The 22,550-nt window shown below is 38.0% G+C and overlaps 1 protein-coding gene across 1 annotated transcript in view; it reads right to left on the reverse strand.

Moving 5' to 3' along the window:
- Positions 1 to 22,550, reverse strand: part of TUBGCP6 (tubulin gamma complex component 6) — a 40,424-nt gene that overhangs the window by 3,870 nt on the left and 14,004 nt on the right. Inside the window, 23 exon segments of the mRNA XM_066182967.1 lie at positions 74 to 268; positions 1,226 to 1,367; positions 2,627 to 2,795; positions 3,057 to 3,249; positions 3,503 to 3,552; positions 3,976 to 5,263; positions 5,528 to 5,644; positions 5,730 to 5,868; positions 6,792 to 6,907; positions 7,082 to 7,170; positions 7,248 to 7,329; positions 7,959 to 8,108; positions 9,770 to 9,909; positions 10,002 to 10,093; positions 11,872 to 11,981; positions 12,429 to 12,504; positions 12,800 to 12,921; positions 13,964 to 14,137; positions 14,655 to 14,865; positions 16,272 to 16,435; positions 17,944 to 18,726; positions 18,729 to 18,757; positions 21,281 to 21,440. Coding sequence (XP_066039064.1) covers positions 74 to 268; positions 1,226 to 1,367; positions 2,627 to 2,795; positions 3,057 to 3,249; positions 3,503 to 3,552; positions 3,976 to 5,263; positions 5,528 to 5,644; positions 5,730 to 5,868; positions 6,792 to 6,907; positions 7,082 to 7,170; positions 7,248 to 7,329; positions 7,959 to 8,108; positions 9,770 to 9,909; positions 10,002 to 10,093; positions 11,872 to 11,981; positions 12,429 to 12,504; positions 12,800 to 12,921; positions 13,964 to 14,137; positions 14,655 to 14,865; positions 16,272 to 16,435; positions 17,944 to 18,726; positions 18,729 to 18,757; positions 21,281 to 21,440 — 4,791 coding nt within the window.

Raw genomic sequence — 22,550 nt, forward strand, 5'->3', positions numbered from 1 at the left:
ATATTCACTTTATCACTGTACATAAGAACCATGGCATAAGTGCAGTATGCTACCTTGCTCCATGCCTTCTTACCTTGTACCTGAGCTCTAAGCAACTCAGAGCATCTGGGGCATTAGGCTTGAACATTTCTGGGAGATACTTGAGGGCAAAAGAAAGATTGGAAGCAAGCTGGGTGTCACCATGAAGACTGTACTGTAGTGCTTTATTTAGGATAGAATTAAGAACCAGTGGATTCAGCAATTCACCAGGTGTTTGTCCTGATCCAAGCTAGGGATAAAAAAAGAAATCCTAATTACACCATATTAATAACAAGTGTTGGCTCTTGAACACAGGTGAATTAAAGCACAATGGTAAAGTGGAGACTACCCTGCCTTGATTGGAAGTTTTTACTTCTACCATAGGGATGCATGAACAGCATAAGAAGCAACTTCTGAACTATTTCCTGTTCACAGCATGAAGGTAATCTCATACCTACACTGATTTGTTTTTGTATGTCTGCTGTGGTTGAGGAGCTGCTCTAAGTTCCTCCTGCAGGGAATAGTCTTTAGAAAGCCAGGGAACCAACAGATTTATCTGACTTGAATCTGCCTATCTCATCACCTCAGCATTCTCAGAGGTTTACAAATAAAGCTATTCATCAAGTCTAAACCCCTAAGTGTTTTCCCCAGTTGGGTCTAAAGCTTTTTCAGGACTCAAGAGAAATGCATTAACTCTCCTACAGCCACCTATGTCCACAGGCAATCATCTATATCAACCCAGGCTATCTCTCCTACCTTGCTGTCTTCCCCACGGACACAGCAGTAAATCACGAATATACTGCCTCAGCACTCCCTTCACATGTCCTCCTCTGCTCTCTATTTGAGGATATTTAAGGTAAGAGTAGGTAGCTTGCAACACAGGCCTTTCTGCTGGATTTTAGCAAATGGCAACAGGCTCTTCCAGCCTTGCTGCCAGCAGACAAGAGGGGACAGCAATAATGCAGTTTTCACAGGGAAGAGTGAATTACCCTTCCATGAGTGCTTACCTGTCCAAGACCATTTTTCTCCATCCTTACAAAATTAACAGAGTTCCTTGCTACAGAGTTCTTGATGCAGAACAAAAGAGGAAAACTCCAGAAGCCAGGATTCTAATTCACACCATTCCCTCCTTCCCATCCAAATCAATTGAGGCATCAAGGTAAAGCAGACAACTCAAACACTGGGGTTAAGACAACAAAACAAATACCTTCTCAAACAACAGGTCACTGAGTGACTGAGCAAACTCCCCATCTTCCATTAACAAAAAGTGTCTCAACGCTTCAAAATGCTTCTCTACGTTCAGCTCCACAAAGTAGTAATCAACTATTGCTTTGTTCACAAGAGAAACACTAAGAATAAAAACACAGAAAAGGTATTATTGTTACATGTAACTCCTTCCTTATTGTTAACATTCAGTGGCTACAACAGATTAATGTGCCAGTACTGAACTCCACTAAGACAAGATGTTACTCATATAGGCAAAAAAAAAAAGAGATGAAAAATCTTCCTCCTTTATATACCAGAATTAAAACCTATCATTTCAGGTAATTGGGTTCTGAAAAATACTGGGGAAGTATTTTAAGACTGGCTACATACAATGATCTTTAGAATACGCTGCTGGACTTGGAGCAACATTTTATCCACAGCCTTCTTATCTCTGTCATCTACACAAATTAAGGACTATTAAATCTCCAGTAAGAACTCACTGAAAAAGCTCTGGCACCAGATATTAAGGGCAGATCTACACTACAGTCTACAGTATAGTGTAGGTACTCAACCTAGCTTTAAATAATTTAAGTTGCCTATCAGGGATAGGGTAATTCTGGCAGAACAAAAACTCAGGCTCAGTTTGCTAAATGTGTGAATTTGTACACAGATCATTCTGGTAGCCAACCAAATATTTCAAATTAAGTTAAGACAACAACATCTTTCTACATTGCTCCAAACTTTGAGTATAGCACACTCAGAGCTAGCAGATGGAAACTTATAGGAAAGCAGATTCTAAAAAGAGTGTCTGTGCGTAATTGTTTTCATGACAAAAGCTACTCTTGCACAAAGTAACAAAACCTTTTATTTCAAATATTATTAGATATACTAATAAAACTGTCCAACATATATATGGTTTCCTTATATATCCCAATGGTAACAAGAACAGCTTCCATTATACCTCAAAACAGCCTTGAAGCTGGAGTTCCCACACAAACATGAAATATACCCTGAACAATATGAGATTTCAAGTAATCAAAGGAATTTTTTTTACTCCCTTAGCTTTCCTCTTTCAAATATAAACTAGCACACATATTATAAAGAATACACTTTTTTAAAACAACAATGAAAGTAACGGTGTCAAAATAATTGCTGCATAATCTACAAGACTCCCCTCTGAGCGTTTATATTCCAAACAGACATTCAAATTTTTAATTTACACATAAACATCTAAGTTTACATTATTATTTATCACGCAGATCTGAACTTTTTAGTTAGCAATGGACCATTTACTGAATTACTTCTAGGAGCAAATTTAAGAGATCTATGTGCAACTCCTGTCTCAAAACAGAATACAACATTAATTGCAAAATTAATTGCAAAATTGCTAACAAGTACTCACTGAGACACGAGTGGAGCCGTAATAGAACGTTTCATCAGCACTGGCAGAGACAAGAGCTCACTCAGCTGTACAGCAGTTTCATCTGTTGCAGACTGCACCATAGGATCCACAGGAAATGTGTATGATCTTGGTATCACGTGATGCAAGAGATGAGAAACTGGTGGTTCTGCTACATTTAAAAATAAACAAACATTGTTAGTTATTATATTTAAGAAGCTTAACAATTAATAATATGTTCCTATTAAACTCTCTATACACACCTCCAGGTTAGAAAACCGTAACATGTCAAAATGTATTTCTCATCTTTGTGCCTAGGAGCAAATTGTTTGGCTATAACATTGGCAATTTACTAGTAAGTCATGGCATTCAGCTTTCCTGCTCAAATTTACCACAGATTCTACTGATCTCCTGTTCCAACAGTTCTACTCACACATCAAATCGTAACTATCTTGATATTTTTCAATACAATACTGATCCGATAAGGCTTTCAAATAAGCTTGTTCTTTCTTCCACGTATCTTCCTCTTCGCCTTCCTCCTCCTTAGGTGTGGGAGCATTAGCTTCAGAAGACAAAGTTTCTTGAGGCATGGTGTCTTGTGGAATGGCCTTTTCAGGTTCTTCTCTCTATAAATCATAAATGGACAAATTTTATAAGATGCTGGCTTTGTCTGCTCAAAATATGTTCATACAGATAACTGCCCAGCTGTTCCAAATGAAAAGAGAAGAGCCTACTCACCTGTGTGTTTCAGACATGCAAAACCAGTATGATTTTACAGTGACTACTAAATTAGGATAGAAATTTATTACCTTAACTACCAGTGCATTCAATTCTTCAAAAGAAAAATAAATCCTCTCAACAACCACTTTTGTTTCTTACCTGTAAGCTCTGTGAGGAATCTGGAGAAGAGTCCTTGTTGACAACATTTACTGTAAATACAATTAAAGTCAGCATTTACTTAGACCCATTATAATATTTGGTTCATACCTCAGATCTGCTCCTAAAGTTAATCAAACTTCCTGTATAAACTATCACAGAAACAACCACACCAACAACAGCACCTCCCCACAGCCCCACCCAGGCAGTTTCATGCACGTTCTCCACTCAAGGACCCTAAAGGTCCAGTTTCACAAAGTTTCAGGCTAGAAGTTTTCAATGCTTGTTTCTTCCGCATAGGACACAAGTCTAAGCTCAAATTCTTTCCTCTGAATTCTAGCACTATATGAAAAGTTATGCAAGGAATTAAGTGGCGTAGGTAAGGAAGAAAGTACCCATTTAGAAAACAAACATTCATAGTTATTTTCACAAATCCTTAAACAAATGTTGACTGAATAAACCTAATTTTATTTTACCTTCTTGTTTCTTTTCTACTGTATTTTCCTTTTTATCATCTTTAATATTAGCATCAGGAAAGTCTGTAACACTGTCAGATATCTGTGACTGTGGCAATGTCTCTTCCTTAACTTGAGACGGTTTTGCTTCATTTCTTTTCCCTTCAGCAGGAGGTAACTCCTCATTGTACAGAAGTGTCTGAACTGTGGAGTCGGATGAAGAACCCAAAATGGTTTTGCGATGAGGTATGGGATCATTTTCTGTCGATGGGGCCCACTTCCCTATTTGGATGCTTGACTGGGATGCGTGTCCAAATGGGCTCCAACGGGATTTCAAAGGCTCTGTGTCCGAAACCAGCTCTCCGATTTTGATGTGCGACTGTGACGCGTGCCCATGGATGTTCCAGCGAGGCCTGGCTGAGACCACCTCCGACACATTTTCACCAACCTTGATATTGGCATCAGATGCATGACCATGGCTGCTCCATCGAGGCCTTGTAGGAGCTACATTTGACACATACTCTCCAATCTTAATATTGGCTTCTGAAGCATGTCCATGGATGTTCCACCTAGGCCTTGAAGTCTCTATCTCTGAAGCATATTCCCCAATTTTGATATGAGCTTCAGAAACATGCCCATGAATATTCCATCGGGGTCTTCTAGATTCAATTTCAGAAGTATAGCTGCTGCTTTTCATATGGGAATCTGAAGAATGTCCATAAGGGCTTGAATGTGGCTGGTAAGTGTCCACTTGAGGTACATATTCTCCCACTCTAATGTTGGCATCAGATGCATGTCCATGAATATTCCACCGAGGCCTTCTGTCGTCCACATCAAATACATTTTCCCCAATTCTAACATGTCCCTGCCAAACTGCAGATGGTCTAAGAACTGTATTAAAATCATACTCGCTTTGCTGATGCAATGGTGCATTGTCCTCTTCTGATGCTCCTCTCAAGACAGGCTGACTTCCACTCGCTTGCGAAGTTTCAGAAAGATCAGAGTTAATATTTCGGAATGCCTCATCTAGCAAAGAACCTTGCATCCTAACAGCAATAGGCTGTTCATCGTGTGACTTTGATATGAAATCTTCTATATTCACATTGGATTCAGGCAAGGACTCAGCACTGTATAGAGAACTGCATGCTTTCTCTGAATTTTGGAGACTGCTTTCAGATCCCGTTGCTTTAGGCTGAAAATGCTCATCAGCGTTATTATTTGCTGGCTCTGGCATGGGCAGTGCTTTGTCAGCAGAAGCAGCATATCCTTGTTCAGGCTCAGATTCTTTACTGCCAACTGTGTCATTAGACTGCAGAGGTTTCACAACAGACACCAAAAAAATAAATCATTATTACACTGTATGGCTGCTCACATATCAACCTACTAATTAAGGTATTACTTTATTACAGGATTAAAAACTTTCCAATTTTTCTGATGTACTGTAAGTGGTAACTATTCACCTTGCTGTTACAGTGAACCTTGTGTTTACTGAACTGAAATGAACCATGAAATGAAGTCCCTTTAGGGAAACTTGGAACAGCAACTAGAAGGTTTTGTAAGAAAATAAACTCACTTGTGAAGGTGGATCTTTCTCAACAGGGTTTTTATCCAAAGCCAACTGGCACTGTTTATAAGGAATAATGTCTAATTTTCTCCTGTAGTTTCCATCTGGAAGTTTTTCAAGCATTTCCTACAAGTGAAAAAAAGACAAAAGTCTTTAAGTACCAAGTATCAAATTTTCTAAATCACATTTCTTACATATTTTTAGGAGGTACCTCAATGCATTTCTGATCTTCCAACAGAAACTTAAGACGTGCTGTTTCCAACTTGTGGCGCTGGATTTTCCATAGTGTTCTTTGTTCCCTACGGGCTGCATCATCAGAAAGTTTGCTGTAATGGTCAATTAATTCCTGCCTAAATGAAGGTAAAGAGAAAGCTAAGTTACAGATTTTTGCACACTGATTTTCATCTTCCCTTTTAAAGAATAAGAGTTTTTAGCACTTCAGAACTGAGAATTGGTTCTTAAAATGTAGAAGCCAGAGGCTTCAGTCACAGAGAATAAACAGGTGGAAAACACAGGACTGTATTTTTAGTCAACATGTGGGCTCGATATTTTCCGAGCCCGAGAATTGCTGAGCTCTTCCTAAGGGAAACTTTTCAACAGTTTTCCTTTTCTCAAAACAACCTTGTGTAAACAATATTCCTTTCCCACAACAACAGGTGTTGTTTGCTATTTCTGTTACTTAGCCAATGGGAGAGGTGTTAGCCCTATGGACCAATAACGTGCCTTTTAGCGCAGCGTGTTATGAAAGAGCTGAATGAATTGTAAATAAAGCCTTCCGATTTCTACTGCCTTCTGACTGGAGTCAAGCATCTTTATTTCGTGTCCTATTGCAAAAAACATGTACTTTTATTACTATTTTTAGTAAGTCACTCGTTTGGCTTAAATAATTTTGGATGAAACAGAAGAAAGTAAAATATCAATCTAACTCCAACTGCTTTTTACTTCTACTTTGACATATATGTGGCCATTTTTGCAGCGGGCTCTGCTTTTAAGCTGTAAGATACAGTCAAGTTTTTTCCTGAAACTCTGATTATAACAAAACCCAGACTGGATAGGGTTGGCACAAATGAGTGGGTCCCAGATTTTTCGGCCACTAACCATTCATAACAAAATTGCTCATTGATTACCAAAAATCCTTACATCTATCTTCTAACTGCAAATATTACCCTTGTAGAACAATGTCTGGAAACTACTAGTACCACAAATTTTAACACACAATATTTTTTTCCTGAGATCTTTATGATGGTTTTGAAGACTACTCAGATACATTTACCTTGCCTTTTTTTCCAGTTCTTCTTCTAAAGCTTTCAGTCTTTTTTCTCTCTCTCTGAGCTCTCGAGCATAGCTGAAATCATCATCAATCTCCTCCTGCTTTATCGCAAGACGACGCTGCATAAATATTTAACGCTTTTAAAAGCCATTCTCAACACCAGTTGTAACACACACGTCTACAAGAAGTTCTTATTTGTACACCGTGAGCTACTAATTCAGCTTCAGTACAACATATCCTTTCATTTATTTGCCTAAGAAATACAGTTTGCCTCTAGAAACACAGAGAGATACCTCTTGGTCCTTTGCAAACTGCTCTTTCAGCTTCTGAAACTGTTCTCGTTTCTTCGCATCCAAAGCCATTCGTTCTGATATTTGCTTGTCTGTATTAAAATAAAGATACTGTTAGTTTACATTAACTAACCCACTAGAAAACATATAAAATGCCACTATAACTTACCGCTAATGGCTTTTAGTACTTTGCTGGCAGTTTCCCGAGCATGAACAATCAATTCTTGTTTGGCTATTTCCATGCGCAAATTCTAAAAAAAAAAAAAACACCCAAAATGCAACAACCAAAAAGCCAAGGTGGAATTTTTTCTATTATTTTAGACTTGAAATGCACTGTTGCAAAGACATATTTTATAATGGTTATTAATCAATTAATACAACAAAAATATTAATAAAACAAGTAAGTAAATGCAAAATCTACAAACTAGTATTGGAAGTTAATACTCCAGATTTAAAACAAACCAAATCCATCTGATATATACACTAAATTGATGGAATCTGAAGGCCAGAAGTCTCAGGCCTTCAGAGACTAAAGCTAAAATGTTCTGAAAAAACAATTATCTATGGAAATTACAAATAAGTCTTATCTGGTTATTAAGAATCTAACAGTCTTTTCAGTAGGAGGACAAATCTCCTAATGCAAAGAACTAAGATTGAAGTCTAACACTCATTTAATATATGAAAAGGCAAAAAAATGTCAACACACCACCTATACTTTTTAAAGCTACATTAAGTAAGTTTATTTGCTGCAATTAAAACTGCAATTAACCCATGAAAAAATCCTGACTATAAATACAAATTATTTAGAGGTTATAACAAAAATGAAAAATGGACTATTTTAAAAAATACTAATGAAGTATTTATTCTTTTATTAATTTACCTTTTCCTCCTTGCTTATGGAACTGTATCGGGCAATTCTTTCCATTCGACCTACGTACACTGCACAATCTCTCTCTATTTCTTTCAGTTCTTCAAGTGAAAAAATAACTGAAATCCGGGGAACAGGTATATCTGACCAACATATATAATGCTGAAAAATGAGAAATTTCCTTTTACATACCTTTTTAAAAGTGTAAAATTTTATGTTATGAATTCACATTATACATTTTTTTATCTTAGTCATGCTTCAAGACATTGACACAATCCTCCACACAGATCTAAAGCTTTCATCTTTATGATCTAAAGCTTTCATCGAGCTCTATCATCTTTTGGCATTTATGTAATTCAAAGTAGGAGACAAAGGTACCATGGTCCACAACTTGGACCACAGGTCAAATTCTTAAAAGTTCTGTCTTTGCTGCTGAAAATCTAATGCATACATTTATATTAATCATGTTATAAATGTCTCAAATTTTCCTTTTCTGAATATCCAAATTAACTGAGCACGAGTAACTCAATGCTGAATGCATCTCTCCTATCAAAACTTAGGTTTTGTTCACTTACATCCCCCACAGACCCCCACTCAGTAGGAACTCTCTAAGACAGAAGTAACACCCCCACAGGAGAGAGTTCTGCACATGACAGAACTCTCAAAACCACAGCCAGTGCACACCACAGAGAACCTACTCTCTAACTATACCTGGTCTTCCTACTCTGCCTCAATATCACTAAATCTCTGAAGCTATTCTCTTAGTGCAGAAAACAGGTAACTGAGCTTGAAGGAAAAACCCAAACGAGTGCACAAGCATGCTCATACTGGATTCCCCCAGTCTACTAGTAAAAGCCAGAAGATTGAAGCCCAAGGCTGTATTCCTGGGAATGTATTAGCCTAAGCAGAACGAAGTTGGGAAAGCCCAACTCTTGAGGACATTATCAAAAAGGGATGAAATGTGCCTGACACTCTCAGATAGATGGAAGATGATTGAACCTGGGTGCCATATGACCTAGGGGAAGAAACTGTGTTAGTGATGCATAAAGCTGTAAATTATCACGGAAGTGATTGCTGACACTTTTATAAAGAGTCTAGTACTGCTGGCACACCTGAGTCATGGCCTGGGAACGGTTATCAGAGCAGACTCAGGAGAACTGGCAGAGGGACAGTTCACTTGAGGTACTAGGCTTACACCTCGCACTACATAGCTGATAATGAGCTGTCAAGACTGCGCAGCTCCCACCTTAAAGAGAATTCTAGCTACCTGGGAATGTCTACAGACTTCACACACCTCTGTGGTTGTTTTATTTTTGGACATAAGAGAGAAGAGGGAAGACACCAAGCAGTTGAACATGTTTTTCTCACCAAGGACAAGAATCGTTCTGCAAAACACCAATAATCAGAACTATTTAAGCACTTCTTGAAAATGTAGCAGTACAGCTGGAAGAGCTATGCAGAACTGAGCCATGGCCTGGTAAGTGAGGCAGCTTTAAACCAAAAAGGAGTAGTGCAAGAAGTGGAAGGCACTTACTTCAATGCCTAAAACATTTCTGCTTTTGATACAAAGAAAAGAAATACAGTGCATTGTATAAAATAAATTTGATGATGTTAAAATGCCTATTTCTGCAGTGAGGTGGTAGCAAGCATAGTGGATAATTAGCTGACAAGTATCTGAAAGCAAGTAAGTAATTGCCTTCCATGATCCTACTTACACAATACCAGGTTTTGATAAAGAAGTGAACTTGCTAAAAACCTAGACTGTTACTCTAGAGAGACATGTTTTTCTCAATGTAATAGGAAGGAAGAAACACAAAACTTACCCTAGGACAGCACAATTTCAGCAAGTTTATGGTTTTCCCACATATGTATACATCATTAGCAATATGTTTAAGAAATACAGGGACACAGTCTTCTACTTCTTTTGAAATCAAAACATAACCGTGAGTCCAGTAATGTTTATCTATGTAACAAAAAGATGGAAGTGTATGTTTTAGTGATTTAATTAACATCACAAATTAGATAAATTAGAAATGCTCCATATATATACTGTACCTCTGAAACAAAGATAATCCTCATTCACCTGAATCATAAATTCTCCATAAACATCTCTGAATACACCACTGTATACCCAGTCATAGATAAATCTGGAAAAAAAAAATACAATATTGAAAATCAATCCTCTTGCATTTTCTCCTTTATTATAACCAAGGAGTCAGTATATTCCTTAAAATCCCAAAAGACACAAGCTATAGGCAGGATAAAAAAGCCATGAATTAAGTGCTGTGACATTGACATTTAAATATATAGGAGATTGTGGCTCTAAACTTTTCTTAAAAATTTTTAAAGAATATTTCAGCGATAATTAGTTTAGACACAAGAACAATTAAAACAATGATTTTATTCCAGCATATCGATTTACTAAATATATATTAAAAAATGTATAGAAAACTTTGCAGCACATCAAGGGCACAGCAAGAAAGGATTTGTTTGAAACGGAGGCAATTTCAGGAGGGAGAAACTAAAAGGGTATAAAACAAAGATACAATACCAAGGACTTTTTCCCCAGACTCAGAGGCATTTTTAATAAACGTGCAATGATGAGAACTACTATTCTGGCATATTTATTCATGCTTTTTCATATCTTATCTGTGTGAGCCAAACTTTTGAAGAAATAAAAAACCCACTATTTTTGTGCAACACAAGCTGAGGCTAAAGACATAAAGGCTCAGAGATCCTGCAAGATTTTTTTTTTAATTTTTAGTTAACACTATGCAACAAAGAGGGACCATTCAACCCAGCAACCACTGCTCAACTTCAAGGTTCTAAGTAAAAGGAACTTCTAAACTATTGAATCTGATGCTTCTATGATTTATTTGAGCAACAACTTGTATTATTCACTTTCTTTCAGGTTAATAAATGAGTGGGTAACACTTTTTGCAGACAATAGAAGCTTCCTTCCAGGGTAGTGCTGATGTATAATTGATGCTTCAATAGATATCTAGTAAATTCAGGAACCAATGCAGCAATCCAGGTTTTTCTAGGTTCCATGTGATGCCCTTGGTTTTTCAGAAATCTGGCTTCCTTCTATAAATAGCAGGGTAAGAGCTGTGAAGATATTTCAGTGAGGCTTCTGGTAAATCTGAAATTAAATTTCTCTGAAGATCATTTCACACAGAAAGAAGAAAACACAAGAAGGGTGGCCATGGGAGGAATCTTACATTTAGAGCATTTTGACAGACTTTTGTTTTATCTTCTAAGTATTTTGACATTTATCATGTAGCATTGCAAACTGATGATGGACTACAGCTATAATTGCTGTAAATAGCTATTAAAAATTGCTCATCTCTTCAGATGTCTAGAAACTAATAATTTCTAAATTGATGTGCACTGCTTAACAAAACTGTTGCAGTCCAAGGAAATCTACTTCTAATTACTCCTATTATTAGTTAGTTACATGTACTTAACAAACAACAGATATTTTATTCATTTTTGCTTACAAAAAAGCCCACAACAAAAAGACAGTGGAAAAAAGCATGAACTTTCCCAGTTTGTACAACAAAAGAAACTTGTCAGTTTCCAGTTTCAGGATTTTAACTGAGGTATGAAAAAAAAAAAAAAGATCCAAAGGATAGAGGATTTTATCCATATCCTCTATTCCAGTATGAGTTTCCATGACCAGCAGCAAGAAATAAATCTTATTTAAATATATTTATTTACTAATCTAACCACAAATAACCCCTTAGATTGTTACTGAGCTAAGAGGGACAGAACAGCAAAACTAACTAGTTTTAATATATACTGCATATACAGACATGTATTTTTTCTGAAAATAATAGAAACCATTGTTAAACACGCAGTTACTCGGCAGATTACCAATTCCTAACCCTTAAACTCAATTATGCAGAGAACAGTATGTACACACCTTGTGTATGGTTCACAGCTTGTCTTCAACAAAGACAGAAGAACTGGATAATGCTCATTACTACAATTGTTGAGAGCCTCTTTGTACAGATATGAAAGCAATTTAACACCCTAAAAATTGAAAAATATTTTAACATTAGGCAACAAACCTCACAACTTTAACAAAAATACATGGCTTTACATATTTCACTAGACACAGAGGCAGGATTCATCTCAACTTCTACATCTATCTGCAGTTAAGGTCACTTTACCTGCGCAAATTACCTCAAGCTCACTTTATCATCTCTAGAGTGAAACAGGTATTTTTAGAGTTGGATTCATGTGACTAGAAGGTTTATTTTGTGCCCTTTGCTTATTTTAGGAATTGAGAACACTGGACAAATTTCCAAATTTTTAAGTATCTTGAGAAAGGACTATAGAGCTCTAACTGGGGTCCAGGATCATAGCTTTGCTAGCAGAGAGACCAACACCCAGTAGTTCATGTAAAATCCAAATTAATTTGAAGAATATTAACACAGCAGCCCAAAACAAACATAAAAAGATCGAACAAAAAATCACCGTAGGAAAAGAAGCACCAGCTCCACCAGTGATCCCCAGTGCTGTTGTTCCTATGCCACACAGTTCAGCTAAATACCTAAAAAACAGTATTAAAACATATATAAAAATTTCAATCAGGGGTCTCCAGGATCAGAGATAAACTTTATATATATATATAACTAGTATATCTGCCGAATGATAACTGAGTATAAAGACCTTGTATGTTTTCCCTAGAAGAGTCTGGATATAAAACAAAATTCTGTAAAACAGAAGAAAAATGCTGATAGACTAAGTAAGAATGCCCAGGTAATTTTTTTTTTTAGTGTATATGAAGAAATCAATTGCATTTTTTCTGCTATGAAAAGCTTAAACATTTAATACCATTCTCTTACCTCAGCTGACGACCTAATTTTCTGAATAGAAAGCTGATTGTTAGAAGACTTAAAGTAGGAGGTGTTGACAAAACACAGGCTCGGTAATATTGAAGATACTTTCTCAGTCCACTTGTGAATGCCTGGCATCAACAGAAAATATTTAGTCTCGGTGAAAGTTGTTAACAGTCTATCCATGACTCTCATCAACTGCATCAGCATGAAAACAAACCTTTTAGTAAAATAAATGGCATATGCAGGTAAGGGGGAATTGTACACCAAAGTAAGGGGCAAGTGAAGATCCATGCAACCTCAGACATTCCAATGAGCCAGATGACTCCCCTATACTCTTTACACATCCATGCACAGAACCTGTGCCCATGCACGGTGAAATAAAGCATCTTGGTTCAGCTACTTTGGCTTATCCTTTGAGGAGCTCCTCATTCTCTATAACACCAATCCAGGGGAAACGGTTTCTTTACTTTTATGCCTAAACTGGATACTGCAAAAAACTTATCTAGAACTTTATCTAAAAGAGACCTTAACAGAAATTAAATAACATTGCTGTAAATCAAATATTCAGAATGAATACATTTTCATAAGTAATCCTAACTTAATTCTATGCATTAGGAAGAGATTAAGTCACCAGATATTACAGAGTGTACATACAGCTCAACACAATATACAGAGGACTGACATGGAAAATTTGTACTTAATTTTGAACCAAGGAAAAGTAATTAAAACTATTCAATACTATATGTCTCTACCTCAGTTTTTATTTTTGAAATATATATATATACTTACATATATATATCTACACAGTGTACTAAGAAAGTTCTTGTACTTGCATTTTATACATCTTTCTGTATAAATATGTAATGTTTTAAAAGCAATTAAAAATTGTAATTTTTTAGTCCACAACAGAACAATATGACTAAACAAATCACACTTTGGGTAACAAAGACATTTTACGGCATGCTTCAGTGCAAGCAAGCCCACAGCACAGAGAGCTGTGATTTAAACACAGCAGCACTGCTCCTTGCTGATCTGCGATGGAGCATTACACTAAAAATACTTTGCAGATTTGCAGAATGCAGGAATTCCAGCTTTACATGAAATCAATCACCTTCTCTACCTCAGATAATTGGCCCATTTAATGTAGTTGATTTAATACAATTGTTTTACCTGAAACACAAGTCCTTTGCTGTATGAGGAATCCAAAACCGGCTGAAGAGAAAAACGACTTAGCCGTGTGTAATAGGTTCCATACTCTGCAACTTCTGAGAGTAGGTTATGCATTGTCTCTGGTGATGTGCCAGATACATACACCCCCTCCTTTATCACAAATGACTGAGCAGCCTACAAGAATACAGGGAGAAAAGAAAAAAAAACAAACAAGGTAGATTCAGCTACTTCAGAGCTGCATTTTGATTTAAAAGAGCAAACATTTACACACAAAAATAATAGCAGACAAATTCTCAGTTTAGATACTCAGTTGACTGAGACTGTATAGCTAGGACAGTGAGATAAACATTGAATTGTAGCAAAATTGTAGGAGTATGAATGATGCCTTCAAATATACAGAATAAGACTCATTATATCTAATTCCTTAAAGAAAATCTAATCTACAAAATCATTTACACATCTATTCTCACGTACTCATAAACCTTTAGAGAATTACAAATACTCTTAGCCTATTCCAGTAACATAATTATTGCAATATATAAATACTGCCTTGCTGACATTAGGCAAAATTCAACTTCTTTACACTAGCCACAACTGCAAGATCTCATCAGAAATAAATGTATTGAAAAGGAAACCTCTATGAAGGAAAAAACAAAAATGACTAAGAGGTGCAGATAAAAATCTTCCCTACCTGATTGAGAGAAAATGTAGTGGATACCACACCAATGAGGACATTCAAGACATCCTTAACCAGTTCAGGTTCTTTCACCAGCACAAGCTGAGGAAGCTGAAGCACAGTATTAGTAAACAGCTGCAATTCTCCTTCTCGAAGTTTATAAAATTTGTCAAAAGCTTCTCTGCCAGCTTCAGTAAGATATGGTTCCTCTTTTTTACCAGGTGGGCTGTGTCAAAGCAAACACAACATTACAAGGTGACTATGTGAAAAGATGGAAATACCTCTCATACAGAAAGAAAAAAGCATTTCTGAGTTTTGCACACACAGAACTCCTCCCAGAAAAGTTACCTGTAATATATTTGTAATATACTTGTAACATACATTTTTAATGGAATGTGCATTCAGTCAGTGAAACCATAGCTCAAACTCAGTACAGAGAAGAAATACGTAGATAATTTGAAAGTTAGTTCAGAGACAAAATCCTTGACAGAGAACCACCTGCTGCTTTTATGGCCTTCCCTGATACAGCTTTCATACTAGGAAATGAGGCCAATACAATATTTCCATGGTTCATTTAATTGTAATATACAAGTAAGTTAAAGAGAAATACATTCAAAGTGCTAGAACAAACTTCTATTAACACATTTTACCTCTTCGCAGTGAAGATTACTATCCCCTCCAAAACAATTTCTATTTCCAATTCCTCAAAAAAATCTGAATTCTAGTAGCAGGTATTACACAAAATCTGTCAGGCATATGGTCTAGATTTAAGTCTTACACCCTTACAGTCTAAACAGTAGCAAGAAAAACTGTAAAAAAGCTGGTAAAAAAGCTCAAGTGGGCTACAGCGGTTTTGAAAAATCAGAACAGGGAACTTCTGAGTTTCTGAGCTTCTAAGGCTCAGAGATGAAAAAACACTGTTTAACAATGCAACAGCACTCCACTAGACTATTGTTTAAAATTACAGAAAACATACAGAGCAAAGCTTCTCCAAGAATCAGGCATATCACTGTCCATCTGAAATGTCAGGATACCTGCCATACCTGCCTTTTCTTTTACCTTCCATTTTAGGGGAGCCAGGAACCCTTAACAGGACTGCAGAGAGGTTTCTCTCAGGAGATGCATCTTCTACTCAAGAGCCAAAAGAACTACAAGTCTAACTAGACCACCAAGAAATCTGTTATAATTTTCTGGTTTGTCTACAGGATGGGGAAAGGAATACAATACAATACTGGGAGATATTTAATTCTTCTACTGCTCTACAATTACCACTTTCTCTTTTGAAAATGAAAATATGGAATCATTTTAGACTGAGACAAATTGCATAGTGTATAAGTCAAAATAGTTAGAAAAATGCTGCATTTCACACAAACAGCATTTTCCTAATCCCTTCATTTTTTGACAAAGATGATTTTATCTCTTCCTATGAAACTGCTGCACTCTAAGAAGCTGTTTGTTGAAACCACACGACCTTTATTCCTTTATCTCTATTAATGCAGTGTACTGAAATCTGTGAATTAAACATGCTCATTTCACTATTTATACTGAGGTCATGCAGAAACAAGATGCAATGCACCTTCCCACATGTGCATATGGTGCAGAGTAAGTTTACCAGTAAGATCAGACACATACTACCCAATTCTTTCCCAACATCTTCGTTTGCTGGGTCCATATGTAAGCACTGCATCCCACAGGTCTATGTCTGGAGTCATGCTCGGCTCTGACTGAGAATCAGGAGTCAGATTGGATGCTGACTGGAATCCCTCATCTTCTGACTGGTCTATACTTTGGGGAACCTGTCAGAAAGAGTTCAAATGTCAGACATGAAAACATTTTACATTTGCTAATGAATAAGATGATGAAGATACACTTGCTAATGAAAAAGATGTTTCGCTATCTCTCGTGACCAAATGACTCTACGTGACCCAACGTCTTTCACATAACCTCCCTTCATATCAATTTTAAATTTTTACTGTAGGCACTCTTTTCATTTGATGTGTCTCTACAGGTATTAATACCCATACATAAAAACTGAATCACCTTCAAAATAATATACTACACTTGTTGTAATTAAACTTGAAGCTTTCTTATTTGCCAGCACATAGTTCTACAAACTGAGAATCTCAGGTATGGACATTCAACAATATGTAGCATTATTAAAATCATACTGCTGTGCCATTGGTTCCAGGCAAATGATGCAGGCCCCAAGTCTTCAAATTTGTAAACACTCTGTTAACTATGACTAACATAGTTTGTTCCCCAATTCACATGCAGAAAATCTGTAAGTGTCCAAACAGTGTATATGCCACATCCTCAACTCCCACTCAACAGGAGCCATATGTGCAGAATTGTCCTCAATTTTAGTAAAAGACAATCACACCCATGGAAAAAGCAGGACATTCCTCAAGAAACTGCAAATCTTCCAGTCTGATGGAAAGAGTTCAGCACTAACTCAAAAAGGTTCTGCCTCCTCTAGGTTACAATTTACATCAACATGTGAACACTGAATGGCACAGGGCTTTTCTATTTAATGTGCTGGCATTCAAGTTTCAATTCAGACCCTGAATTAAAGGAATTGTAAGATCTATCCATATCTTAAGTAAAGGAACAAGATGAGGATCTAAGGGTAGGCTATAAATAAGCCTACCTACACACAGGAAAAATGCAAAGCAAGAAGAAAAGCTCTAAAAGCGCATTTCACAGAAGTCTATGAGAATAAACCAGTAAAAATAAAAAGAATGGACAGCAAAAGGGGAAAAAAGATACAGTAGAAACTGTACACATTGAAAAGGTAAAAGGAAAATAGGAAGTAGGCCATTCAAAGGGAAAAAAAAAACAACCCAAAAATATGCTTTAAGATATAACAAGCCAAGACAACAATACAGCAAGTTAGGTAATGCAATCTGAACAGCAAAGCACATACATTCAGGCAGGGATGCTTAGGCAGTCAGTCTGAGCACTGACAAGTAAGCAACAATGCAGGAGTTCAATAGACAAAGCAGGAAAAATGCAAGTAAAAGGTTGCTAGGGCAGGGAAGGTATGGATACAGCTGATGGCTTAAATTCATAAACCCTATGGCCACAATGACACAGCTACAGGGCAAGACCAAGGTTTTCGTTATCATACATCTCCAAAGAGCTTATCTGGTTCTATGCAAGGAAAAGGATCCCTGCTCCATCTTGAATTCCAGTGCTGTATGCTTCTATCATCAATTAAACCATTACCTAGGTTTTAAACTATAGTTTCAAAGTGACACATGAAAGCATGCACACACTCCTTAGTACAAACCAAATGATACCATACTTTAATTGCAAGTCCAGACAAATCTGCATTGTCAGGCACTGGTGGTAAATCCAGCTTGATGTCCATATCATACGTCCGGCTGTGGACCAGAGCACCGAAGAGCGAGACGCGCGTCTCTTTCTCGAACCTGTCCCCCGCAGGACAGCTCTGTGAGAACAGCCCTATGGCCGGGAGTCCAGTGCCAGGCGCAGCCTCCATTATCTGAAGTGTCTGCTGAATTGTGTCGTTGAACTGACATTCTTCGTTTGTTATCAGAGACTGGATGTCGGCTTCAAACACACTGACATCATAATAATCATAACCCTGGTATTTGACATTCCTCCCAACATATTTGTTGTTCAGAAAATAGTCCTTTTTTTGTGGTACCAGCTGAGGAGGACCTGTTCCAGCAAGCTGTACTAAGAGATCTAAGACAGAATTAACTTCAGTAAATGGTAAGCATTCAGCTGTTTCCAGTTCCTCCACAAGATTCTCCAGTCTATCTGCTTGAGCACCTAGGCCAGCAACTCTCAAGTTGAAAGACAGCATCAAAATTTTGTTTTTCACTGGGAGCCTGGAAACGTTTGATTGCAGCTTGCGAGCCTCATCCTGAAAAAGGTTCATGAACAGGGCATTATAAGCAACCCTTTTCAGATTTTGCTTAGCCTTTCTCTTGCTGATCTTCTGCCTGCCTAAGTGAACCTTCCATGGCAAACCTGTCAAGTGTGCTTCACACAAGTCGTTGAACAACTGTGTAATGCTCTCCATTTCAAATGAAGCTGTCAGGTTTTGGCTGTTAAAGTCTAGGGCTCTCTGCGTTCATGGGAAGGAAGACCTGAAAAATACCAGGAAAAGGAAGAAATTCGTAAGGTGTATAAGAAATTGATGAGTATGCTTTAACTTGAACTGAGACATGCCAAAAGAAAAGAGAACTAACCTCCCACATATTTAGGACACGAGCTATAAAAAACCCAGTTTAACTTTTATCATCAATGAAGTGATGGTGCAGGAAGAAGGGAGAAGGTTGACGTGATGTAATCCCGGATTCCTGCGGCAACATCTCGACCTTTTTCCCGGAGATACCCGGCACCTCCCTCCCCACGCGGCTGTGTCCTCAGCCGCGGCCGCGGGGCCGCGCGGGCGAGAGGACGCGGGCAAGACGGGGGAGGTGATGGCGACTGAAGGCGGCAGCACCGCTAGGCTGGAGGGCACCCGCCATCCCTGGGGCGCTCCGGAGCACCCACCGATGAGACGCGGGGTGTCGGTACCCCCGGAGAAGCTGCCGGCGGCAGGGCTCACCCCGAGCATCCAGCCGGGCCCGAGCACGGCGCGCCGAACCCCCCGAACCCCCGCCACCAGCAGCGGCCCGGGGGCCGCCCCTCGCCCTTCCCGCCCCTCCGCCGCCGCCCGGGCCGTACCTGGGCGCTCCCGGGGCAGCGGCAGCGGGACGGCTCCGCCGCCTCCTCCCGGCGCCGCCGACGTCACCCGAGCGCGCCCGGCCCCGCCCCGCCCCGCCCCGCCCCGCCCCGCCCCGCCGGCGGCCCAGGGAGCGCCGCGGGGCCGCCCCAGGGAGCGCCGCGGGGCCGGCCCTCGGGCCCCGCCCGGCACGGAAACGCCGAGGCGGAGCCTTCGTGAATTTTAAGCCATTCCCGCGTTACTCACCCTAAACGTTGTCGCCACTCAGCTGACAAATATGTAACAACACGCTAGCGCCAAGAAAGCAGTGAATGAACCACGCTAGTCCCGAGCTACGGGAGGAAGCTGCAGCCTTGCGACGTCTTTTCAAACAAATTTACCAAGAGTGCGCTTAATTCATTCCTTAGTTCATGTTTTAATAAAGGCTTAGAAAAATACATATCAAAATGCAACATTAACGTGATTCAAACACCATAAATCCCATTGAATAATGGCAGGGAAGGGGGAAAGAGCTGAGCTATTTCTCAGAAAACGCTTTTTCATTGAAAACGCTGAGTTAAAAAAGAAAGGGAGGGGAAGAGTGCGAGGAAAATGGCAAAATCTCCTGTTAGAAAACAGATTTCCTGTTAGGAAAAATGCTGAAGCTAAAGTTTGGCCATTGGCCAGTTTCCAATTTAGATACCTTTTTAGACTTCAAAGGTCAGTTTAAAGAAACTCTAAACTGAAACAGAACATCTTCATGTTCAGCTCTTCTTTGTGAAAAATCTTTCACATAGCTTTTATTTTCTTTTGAAAGAGATTTTAATTTCAGAATGTTCAAGGATGGGCATTTCCCCTCTAGCAATATATGAAAACCAAAACAAATAGGAAGGGAAGCATTGTGAACAATTAAAAAAGACAACTGCAAAGACAGATTTATTTATTCCACGATATAAAGTTGAACCCAGTGGGAACACCAGTAAAAAATATCATTTGAAGTGTCTGAAATCAAAAGGTCAAATTATTGAAGTCACAATAATAAAAAAGTGCTCCTGAAAAGGATCCCTAAATCATACCTGTAATACTACAAAACAAGGCATATCATAGCTATTGCCTTGGGATGTTTGTTTAATTTTGAGAATTTACATGATGTGGCCTTAGGCCACTACTAAGTCTCTGGAGATTTGGAGTTCTTATTTGTTATATAGACAATTTATGCTTGAAAAGAGGGCAGAGTAAAGTCCTCATATTTTCCTTTTCTTCTTCTTTGTAAAATGATTCTGAAGTGAAATCAATTTCTTGAAATCCCCTCCTTCACTGAAAAGAAGAGCAGTAAAAAAAAACAGCTGTTAATCAAGCTCATACCACAATTCCTGACCCCACAAGAATATTTTTACTGACACCAGACCCCTGGATTTGGGCATTTTCTTTTAGAGATGCCCACCTTTATAATTGCTTTTTTTAGTTGAAAAACAGAAGTCATTCAGCAAAGAAACATTTCTAGACAAGTATGTTTACCTGCCTGGCCTGATTCCTGTACAAATACAGTGCCTGATCTTCAGCTCTCTGTGACTGTACTTGCAGCATGACTAATCATTATTGAGTTATTTGTGGACAAGTTAAACATATAAAAATATCACCTGGTTTGGCACTATATTCAGAAAACACATTAGCAATCAGAGCCAGGGCATATCTTGTTACCCATTCTTTAAGCACATATTTTGGTAATTTCATTCCAAAATTTTGGAGTAACAGTACTCTAAGTCTCAAGGGTACAGCTATGCTATGAAATTTGGTGCTTTCCGGCTCAAGTGGCAGAATTAGAAGCATTTAGAGTTTCACCAGTTTCACATTAGACCAGTCTAGACCCACTGACTAAGTTACAGGACCCAGCTGTATTTATAGTTCATCTTTTCAGAAACTTACAGTATATAAGAGTTAAAGATAAAATCAGACAACCTACCTGAACACTGAAGCATTTTCCATTCCTGCTGAAACTGGTCTCTTAATGCTTTTATTTTATTTACTTTTTCTTGGGTAGGAGGTAAATAAACTCCAAAGGAAGGTGTAGAAGCACCCACTAATGCTTTGGTTATATTTTGCATTAAACTTATCTCTGTGTCCTAATTAGGAAGAAAAAATACCTCTGTGAACCAAACTCTCTTTGTTTCAGTGATACATTAAATACCTTAAAATACTCTTTTGTAATTTACTAACTAGCATTAGTAGCAACAATGAGCAACCTCCCATTTTCAAATAAAAACCTGTTCAAATGGAGGTTTTTCTGAAAAATGCAAATTAATTTTTATCTGCTGTAAAACTTGTTTTTTCCACTGGAGAAAGAATCTCACGTTTCCCGTTATGAAAAGGGGTTAAGGACAGAAAATATTATGAGGTTGAAGGGAGCATGGAGCTTGCTTTACTTAAGTCATGCATCATTTACTTTCTATGAGTGGAAAACAATACTATATTTTGCTTATTCAAGAAATTTACTCTTTTGGACTTCTCACAGCCTAAATCAAAATCATTTCCTAGCAGAAACTGTACTTGAAATGTTGATGCTATATGAAGATTATATTTGGAAGACTGTAACACTGTTTTGTTTTAAGAAGCGTTTTTTCAAGTTTTCTAAAAAGCCATGCACATGCATTAGAAAATCATCCTCCTGTTATGGAGCTACCAGCAGAGGACCAATATAAAAGTACCAATAATTTTTTTTAAACATCTATGCCTAATATCCTTTCTCGTCAGAGTTTATAATTCACAATATCAGTAATTTTCTCCATTTCATACCCCTAATTAGTAGTGTGCTAATACATTATTTATGGATACTGCATATCAATCTACAAATTATTTTAGTTTAGACAATTTATGCCATCAACATTGTAAATTGAAACAAATAACATTTGAGAAAACTACAGAATAAATTATGTCAAAATCCACTTAATTGGCAGCTTAATGAGTAGCAAGGCTTTAATTGAGTACTTCCAGGGGAACAGATAAGAACAAGCATACATGAACAATTTTTTGTTGTTTCTCATTAAAGAGGAACTAGAAGGCACAAAAGTAATCAAAAGTTACTGTTTCATAGATCACACAGAGAAACTGCGTTGCTCACAACCAGAGGATGCTGTGAGGATACTCACAACCACAGGAGAGGCCAGGAGTATAAACTGAGTTACGTGATTAGACAAATTCATGAAGATACACTCACTGACACTGATCACTGCTCT

The sequence above is a fragment of the Chamaea fasciata genome, unplaced genomic scaffold (assembly GCF_029207755.1).
Source record: "Chamaea fasciata isolate MVZ Bird 193981 ecotype frontalis unplaced genomic scaffold, bChaFas1.0.hap1 SCAF_5, whole genome shotgun sequence".
NCBI classification, from domain to species: domain Eukaryota; kingdom Metazoa; phylum Chordata; class Aves; order Passeriformes; family Sylviidae; genus Chamaea; species Chamaea fasciata.